The sequence below is a fragment of the Galeopterus variegatus genome, unplaced genomic scaffold, assembly GCF_000696425.1.
Source record: "Galeopterus variegatus unplaced genomic scaffold, G_variegatus-3.0.2 Scaffold3033, whole genome shotgun sequence".
Classification (NCBI taxonomy): domain Eukaryota; kingdom Metazoa; phylum Chordata; class Mammalia; order Dermoptera; family Cynocephalidae; genus Galeopterus; species Galeopterus variegatus.
The window spans coordinates 45,618-54,249 of NW_007729144.1; the positions used below are offsets into that span (position 1 = coordinate 45,618).

Below are 8,632 nucleotides of genomic sequence, written 5' to 3' on the forward strand. Positions count from 1 at the left end.
GGGGAGGCCGCTGAGGATCCCGGGCCGCTCGGCCGCAGGCCGCCGCCAACGCCGCGGGATGTAGCGCGGGGGACGGCGGCCCCCAGCAGAGCCTACCCGCCCTGCCGTAAGTTTCCCCGGAGCTGACCGGTCGGCAGGCACTCGGCCTGAGCGCAGGGACCCCGGGAGCCCCAGCCCAGGCCTAAAGAGGGGACAGCCGTGGGGGTAACCCGCCCCGACGTCCCGAGGGTCCCAGACCCCGCCCTGGAGCCGGCCGGGCCTCAGGGCTCTTGCGGGTCGGGGTTGTAAACATTTCCGGCCCCTCCCACAGCGCGCCGCCTCCGAGGCGGCCTCCGAAGCAGTCTGGGTGCCCGGCTGTCTCCGACTCCCATCAGCCCTGGTGAGTGCTGCGTCTTCAGCTCCGCTGGGGCTTGAGATGTCCGAGTTCCGACCCTAAGTCGGGAATGGACAGCCAGAGCTAAGCCTAGTTCCAAGGGTTAGGGGGGTGCGGGTCTGGCTGGGGACACCCGCCCTTGGTGGCCGGGGAAGTCCTAAGGTTCCTCTTTGGCAGATCAGACCGTGACAGTGGTCCCACCTTGATGGGGTCAGAGGAGAGGTTGGTGGACAATCTATGGGATTAAGATAATCCTAAAAACTGAAATGTGAGAAAACCCTAAACTACTCTGGGGAGAAACTAAATTTCATTCCATTAGAAATCTAGATTGATGTATGTTATCTCATGTTTAAGAATTTTGGTCTTCAATCCTTTGATTTTTAAGAAAAGAAAACAGATAAGTGTTTTCCCTCAGTTTGTTGTGCTGCATGGGAGAATGGGAAACTGACAAGGACAATATCAGTTTACCCAGTTTCAGATGTCGGAGAAGCAATGGGAGGCCATTAACCATAGTATTTCCCTTAAGTATTTATCCTAGAAAACACAGCAGTGAATACATAGGCTGCCGTCTTAAATCAAATAAAGACTGTAATGGCTGGTTCTTTTCTGAAATGAAGTAATAGTAGGGTTGTTAACTGCTTTTTTCTTTTGATAGTGGTTGGATAGGCTGATGGTGCAACTGCTGTTCATGAGGTTTTGTAGTATCTGTGCACTGCCAGGAATTTAGACAGGGTGGCACTAAACAGATTGCAATGTCAGGGTTCCCAGCTTGCAGCCACTAAATTTCTTTATTCCAGAAGTAACTTCTATGTGGCCATTGTGGTTGGGACTTGGGCAATCAGTCTTAAAAACTGGTGTTATCTGTGAAGATACAACTTAGGGTAGACCTCCACAAAATTATACCTAATTGCAGAGTAGAATCTGAAAGCATTCTCAGTCATCAAGAAATTATATGATTCCCAAGGAATAAAAAATAAATAAGCGACCACTTTGTCTGCACATAGGAATCTCAGAAAAGTAACAGGAAGCAACATTAATTAATCCACTATGCTCTCCATTTCTGAGAGATAAAGTACATCACCTTAAGTAGGCTTTTTAGGCTATCTTCAGTTCTCTTCAGTCTGGCCTCATTTTACCTAAGTAAGACTCCCTTCTGGAAAAGTGGATTATTCATTGCCCTGGGGGCTGTGTTCTTTCAACCCTTTGTTCATATCACATATCCTCCTGGAATGCCCTGCTCCCATCTCTACCTATCAAGATTCTTTCTTAATATCTTCCACAAAACTTTCCTGATCACTTCAATAAAATTGAGCTTTTCTGAATTCCTCCAGCATTTAATGGCACTTAGCCTTATAGCAATGTTAGTAGAAAACAGAAGTTATTTTCCCCTCTTATTTTACCTGTATTAGTCTGTTTCTGTTGCTTAAAACAAAATACTTGGAACTAGGTAATTTGTAAGAAAATGAAATTTCTTGCTTACAGTTTTTGAGGCTGGAAAGTCCAAAGTCTAGAGAACCCTTATGTGAGGGTCTTTTTTGGTGGTGGCTTTTCAACAATGCAGGGGTCTCACATGGTAGTAAATGGCAGAACAGAGAGAGACTCACGTGGTCTCCTTTTAACACCTTCAGAACCACACCCCTCACCACCATTAATCCATTCACTATGGCATGGTCCTACAATCTAATCACCTCTTCAAGTCCCCACCTTTCGATTACTGTAATAGGATTTCCCACCCTCAACAGTTACAACGGATTAAGCTTCTATTATGTGAGCTTTGTGGAACACAGTTCAATCAATCCACAGCAAGGCCAGTATGCATGGTGTTGTTTCTGTACCCACACCACCATGCATGTTGTAAATAATCAATAGTAATAAACAGTTATATTCTCAGATTAATGAAGGATAGAATTTGCCCTTCTTTCTAGGCCACTAAATTTGTTGTTTCCCTAGGAAATTTCCTTTGACTCCTATAGTAGAAAGCCAAACTGAAACTCTTCAACATTCTTGCTATGTTATCCTGTCTACTTGTGATCACACTAGGGAACTAAACAGTCATCTTTGTATTTAAAAGCTTTGTTAATTATGGTGGGTTTTTTCTGGAGCTGGTATTCATCAAAGTTGTTACTCCAGAGCAGGGGGCTTCAACATTGTTATATTTTGTCCTTAATGTTCTTTTGTCCCTAATGTCACAATCTGGACTTTGTTCCTCTCACCATGCTTAAAGTTGATTTCCTTTTCCTGCTCACAAATGTTGGGGGCATGATTAATGTTTATAAAGTTTGTAGCTATCTTGACTTGAAATGACCCTTGAAAGTGCCCTCTCACCAAACCAGTCCAAAGTGATTGGCTTTTAGGCATGCACCAAGTTTGCTTTTGTTTCTTTGGGGAATCTGAGGTACACAGTTTAAAGTGAGTGCTATATTGTGTAACTGTATTGAACGTATATCTGTAATGTACCTGAAAGAGGGGTATTAAAAAACAGACACTGGCATGAAAATCCCTCATATGTCTGTATATGTCTGTTTACTGGGAGGTTTTTTTGGTCACAGTATTAGGAAAGTTTACCTGCCTCTGTTAGGCATCAAAAAGACCTCTCTGTTGGGATAGCTTTCATTGGGGAAGAGCTACAAAGGAAGTTAGGTTGTGATTTTTCAATTCAGACTTTTAAGTTAGTGACACTGGGCATCAAGTAGGAGAGCTGAGGCCCCATTGCTACTATTTGGTAATTTGAAACAAAGACTTGACTCATTTTTCCTCCAACAAAGCTATGAAACTACCCTCCCTAACAGAAAAGGGTAGATAGAGGAGAAGATGGCTATGGTCTTTATACTGCTAGAATTGTCTTGCTTTAAAACAATGAGAATCAAGGTAGGCATAGATAGAGGCTACCCATGGAATCCAGGGACCCCAGATTAAAAACTTCTAGAAGGGGCCGGTCCCGTGGCTCACTCGGGAGAGTGAGGTGCTGATAGCACCGAGGGCGCGGGTTCAGATCCTATATAGGGATGGCCGGTGCACTCACTGGCTGAGCGTGGTGCGGACCACACCGTGCAGAGGGTTGCAATCCCCTAACCGGTCCAAAAAAAAACCAAAACAAACAAACAAAAAACTCCTAGAAGTAGCTTTATGCCTTTGACTCCAGGGAGGGAGTGTGCTATATCCTGGAACACTTGGGAATTGGTTCACAGAATAAATGTCTCCAAAACACGTAAGGAAAATTACTCTCCAGCTAGCTGGCTGGTGATTAAGAATCAATCTTTCTTCCAAGTTTGGCACCGGATTATCTTATTTGTATGAGCATAAACACCTCCCTGCCTCCACAGCTTTACTCTTTAATATCCTAGGTTTAACCAGTTGGAAAGCTTAGTGGTAAAGGGTTATTAGCTTGAGTTAAAGAAATCCCATCAAAAATGCACTCCACGGAGTTTGGCTCAATTATAATTTCCTGTATGTTTTGAAGTCAGCCTATCGGGAAAGATTTCCTAATGTTTCTTGTAATGTGGCTTGCCTATCTCCTGAGGTATTCAGGAAACTCTAGTTTCCTGTTCTCCCTGAGCTCAGTTGTTGACGATGACTGTGTGCTGGCATCCGTCTTGTCAGAGTCTTGCACATTTAAAGGAAGAGGAACTGTCTATGTGTTGATGCCGTAGGAAGTTCTGCTGTACAGTCAGTTATTGTTTTTGTCTCTCTCGGACTAGATTTCCCCATTGTTTTCAGCTGTGCTTGTGCGTTGAGCACAGCATGACTCCTGACTGTTCTGAAACTTGAGGATTGCCCTCATGTGATGTATTAGCGTTCTCAAGAGAGAACCAATAGGATATATATACAGGTAGATAAATGAAGCGGGATTTATCAGGGGAATTGCCCTATGCAATTATGGAGGCTAAGTCCCATGATATACCATGTGCAAGACAGAGAAGCAGAGGGCTGGCCCGTGGCTCTCTCAGGAGAGTGCGGTGCTGATAACACCAAGGCTGTGGGTTCGGATCCTGTAGGGATGGCCGGTTAGCTCACTTGGGAGAGCGTGGTGCTGACACCACCAAGTCAAGGGTTAAGATCCCCTTACCGGTCATCTTTTAAAAAAAAAGACAGAGAAGCAGAAAAGCTGGTATCATGGCTCAGTTCAATATCGAAGGCTTCAGAACCAGGGAAGCTGATGGTGTAACTCTCAGTCCAAGGCAGAAAAGCCCTGAGAACCCAGGGGGCTGCCGGTGCAAGTTCCAGAATCCAAAGGCTGGAAAACTTGGAGTTCTTGATATCCAAGAGCAGGAGAAGAAGGGTGTCCCAGCTCTGCAAGAGAGAGCATGCATGAATTCGCCTTTCTTATGCCTTTATGTTCTGTCTGGGCTCTCAGCCAGTTGGATGGTGCCTGCCCACATTGGGTAAGGGTGGATCTTCCTTACTTAGTCCACTCAAATTCAAATGCCAATCTATTCCAGAAGCACTGTCACAGATATATCCAGAAATAACGCTTTACCAGCTATCTGGGTATCCCTAATCCAGTCAAGTTGACACCTAAAATCAGCCATCACACCTGACTACATATATAATTATAATCCCTGAAAAGGATTGTGATTACTCGTGGTTAAAAAGGAATTAGTATAAGAAGTCAAAGATGTGTACACAGTGAACAGCTGTGGATGATATAGTGTCTCCCTTGGGAGCAAAGTCATGTTTACTGACCAGTATAAAAGATTTGGTCTCCCTAAGCTTAAGTTTCCTTTTCTGTAAAGCAGCCCACTCTATGTGCAGGTGTAACCTGGCCATCTTTGCATTACCCTGTGGTTACTGGGGCTTGGATAACTAGTGCAAGAAAATATTCTGGCTGCTGTTATTGCTATGAGCAATAGAGTCCTTTGTCAGGGGTGGGGGGAGTGCAGAACTAGTAATTTACAACATAGTAGAAATCTTTGGAAACTTTCCCTTCTTTTGAATATTATTTGCATCTCCCTGAGGCCTGATTAAAGACCTTAAGTCCAACCAAGGAAAAACCTAAAGTGTGTCTATGGACTTTTCCTAGAAAACTGAATTTCTGGGTTTCTCTGTTTTTCCAAAACGATCTATGTGCCTGTCTCTAGTTTCTGAAAAGCTAATTTGAATGTGATTTAGATTATGGGCTTTGGTGGTTGGGACAAGCTCTCGCAGAACCGGTTATTAGGTATGTGTGTGGCAATGGGCAAATCTGGAACTGCCTCCTTGTCTTAAACTTCCTGCTTCCAGGTAAGTTACTCCTTGCTTTAAGGAGAGATTGTGATGAAAGCGTGTTATCCAGATATTGAGCCCAGGTTATAATCCTATAATAGAATTAGTAGACCTTGCAGAGAAATTAACCACTATGCATCCATCCCACAATGAGGTTCCTTTTGTATGCAAGACACATTTGTTAGAGCATTTGTAGATGGAGCCCAGATGAGTTAAGTTGGCATTCATCAACTCCATACTCTAACTGAGCTAACCAGCCAGCCAGCCCTCAGTTAGCATTTAATTTATTTCTAAGCCTGGATGATCTAGTAGTAATTGCAGGAAGGTGCTTGCTTCATAATTTTGTTCCTCAGTCTCAGAGTGAGGCCTTTCTTGGGGAGAGTGAGTTTTGGGGAGCTAACCAGCCAGCCAGCCCTCAGTTAGCATTTAATTTATTTCTAAGCCTGGACGATCTAGTAGTAATTGCAGGAAGGTGCTGGCTTCATAATTTTGTTCCTCAGTCTCAGAGTGAGGCCTTTCTTGGGGAGAGTGAGTTTTGGGAATGGTAGGCAAGACTCTTCTCATTAAATGGGCTTTCATACCTATGGGAGGGAGTTGAGGGTGGGAGCTGTTTTTCTGTGGTGACAGTTTGGTGCAGTAACCACAAATCCTTTGAAGGCAAGTATCTAGGTGTTATATTTTCAGCCTTATCTGTAAGATTAGTGAGGTTTTAGGTTAGGGTGATATTAAAGAGGGAGGACAAGGAATAGATTTCATTTACATGATTAACTGTAAAGAAGAGTACAAGAGACAGGGTATGGATTGATGAGCTGTGTCTTATTCAATACTAAATTTTAGAAATGAAACTATAAGAGGAATAAATGTCAAAACCCTTCATGTTTGTGTTTGCTTTTAGTGTCTACCATCACAGGGAGATCTCTGCCCCCTGGGGCTGAGAGACCCCAACCTTTCCCCAAGCTGAAGCTGCAGGGTACTGAGGTTCCAGCCAGATGTCTTCCCACAAAGGATCTGTGGTGGCACAGGGCAATGGGGCTCCTGCCAGTAACAGAGAAACTGACACGGTGGAACTGGCTGAACTGGGACCCTTGCTGGAAGAGAAGGGCAAACGGGTAATCGCCAACCCAACCAAAGTAAGTCGTCTTCCTAGGATTCATTCCCTTGACCAACATCTCTCCTTAGACCTCTGTCAATGTTTATTTTTTAAGATCTTCCTTCCAAAATGAGGAACCGTAACACCTTGGCAGTATCTCTACCAAAGTCCTTATCATGCTATATTAAAGTATCTTTTTGTCTGTTTTTCTCACTGTAAGCTTTTGAGAGTTCACTCATCTTTGTAACCCAAGTGCTTAGCACAAGGCCTGAAATCCAATAATTAATCAATAAAGGTCTGTGAGTGAATGAAGGAAGCAGTCAATCAGGATTAGGTTTGACTTCATATAACAAACATAAGTTCCTGTAACTTTGATCAAATAGAAGTCTCTCAAGGAAAAGAATTCTGGGAGTAGCCAATGCAAGGCTGGTAGAGAGGCTCCACTCCCCTCGGGCACCTGTCTTGCTCCTCCATCATTCTTAATTTGTTGCCTGTCATACCCACATTTTACCCACCACCAAGGAGGAAGGAGGAGGAGAAGGGCCCATTCTTTCCATTTTAAAGAGACCACCACCAGTAAGTATCCCACCACACTTAGTCCAGAACTTAGTTACATAGTTATAGTCTTCTGCAGTGGAAGTTAGGAAATGTAGTCTTTTCCCTGGACCTGAGTAAAAATGTAATAACACTGCCACCCTAAATAAAACCAAGGACTTTGTTACTTAGGAAAAGAGAGAGAATTGATATTGGGGTAGACAAGCCTGAATATCACAAAATCTAAGATGGACCATGTGTTCACCAGGGGCCATCAACAGGAAAGAGACAGAATAGCCCAGAGAAGGAGTTCAATTGCCAGGCTTTCCATCTCCATGGTTTGGAGCCTTGGGATGGAGAGAAAGGTGTCTCTCCTTTACAGGCAAGTTCTCTCCTGGGTACACTCCTTTGGACCCAGGAGTCGGTACTGCTGCTTTCTGTGGAACCACTTCTGTGGCCCAGATACTCCTGGGAGCTACTATGTATACAAAGCTTCAGTCATGATAGCATCCCCAGAGTCAATGAACAGAGTTATTGTGAAGGAAATCTTTGAGACTCTGTGTCTCCTTCATTGTTTTGAAAATTTAGTGTCTTAGAAGAGAAAGTTATTTGGAAAATTGGGGAAAATTGAGAACCACTGTCCTAGAGAAAAGGATGGGTCATTCAGTCTTAAAGAACACCTAGGCTGGTGTGCTAATCCTGTGTCCCTCCAGTGCTAGTCTCCGTCAGTCTGTCTCCTGTATGCTGAATAGAACTTCCACTCCAGCATTTACAAAGTATTAATAAATCTAGAAGTATTAATAAGTAATGTAAGGGCCAGCCCGTGGCTCACTCGGGAGAGTGTGGTGCTGATAACACCAAGGCCACGGGTTCGGATCCCTATATAGGGATGGCCGGTTTGCTCACTGGCTGAGCGTGGTGCTGACAACACCAAGCCAAGGGTTAAGATCCCCTTACCAGTCATCTTTTAAAAAAAATAATAATAATAAGTAATGTAAACTCGGTAAGTATCATGTTTTGGAGAAGAGGCCACAGGACCCTGTGTGGTATATAGTTTCCCATATGATGTGCTCCCTGATTGGCTGAGGGATAGTGACAAAATCCTGTGTAGCAAACACGCTGGGCAGAAAGCGTTAGGTTTGGATTTCTCAGGATCTCTGATCTGGAGTAGCACAGTTTATGAGATGACTCCCCAGATTGTTTTTTGTTTGCTTGTTTGTTTCCTATAGGCTGAAGAAGATCAAGCATGCCCAGTGCCCCAGGAAGAAGAGGAGGAGGTGCGGGTATTGACACTTCCCCTGCAAGCCCACCATGCCATGGAGAAGATGGAGGAGTTTGTGTATAAGGTGCAGTCTCAGAGCTTCTGTCCTGGAAGGGGAAGGGCAGCAGGCTTGTCTTTTTTTTTTTTTTTTTTTTTTTTTTTTTTTTAAAAA

General features: G+C 44.0%; 1 protein-coding gene across 2 annotated transcripts in view; it reads left to right on the plus strand.

Moving 5' to 3' along the window:
• The window catches only part of ADIPOR1 (adiponectin receptor 1), a 14,963-nt gene continuing 6,331 nt past the window's right edge, over positions 1–8,632 (plus strand). Inside the window, exons 1-3 of one of the 2 annotated variants that reach the window (XM_008583766.1) lie at positions 1–106; positions 6,471–6,705; positions 8,429–8,545. In XM_008583766.1, coding sequence (XP_008581988.1) covers positions 6,565–6,705; positions 8,429–8,545 — 258 coding nt within the window. In that variant the 5' untranslated portion in view covers positions 1–106; positions 6,471–6,564. Of the gene's footprint in view, positions 107–175; positions 380–6,470; positions 6,706–8,428; positions 8,546–8,632 lie in introns of those variants that run through there. The other variant, XM_008583767.1, reaches the window with a different exon arrangement.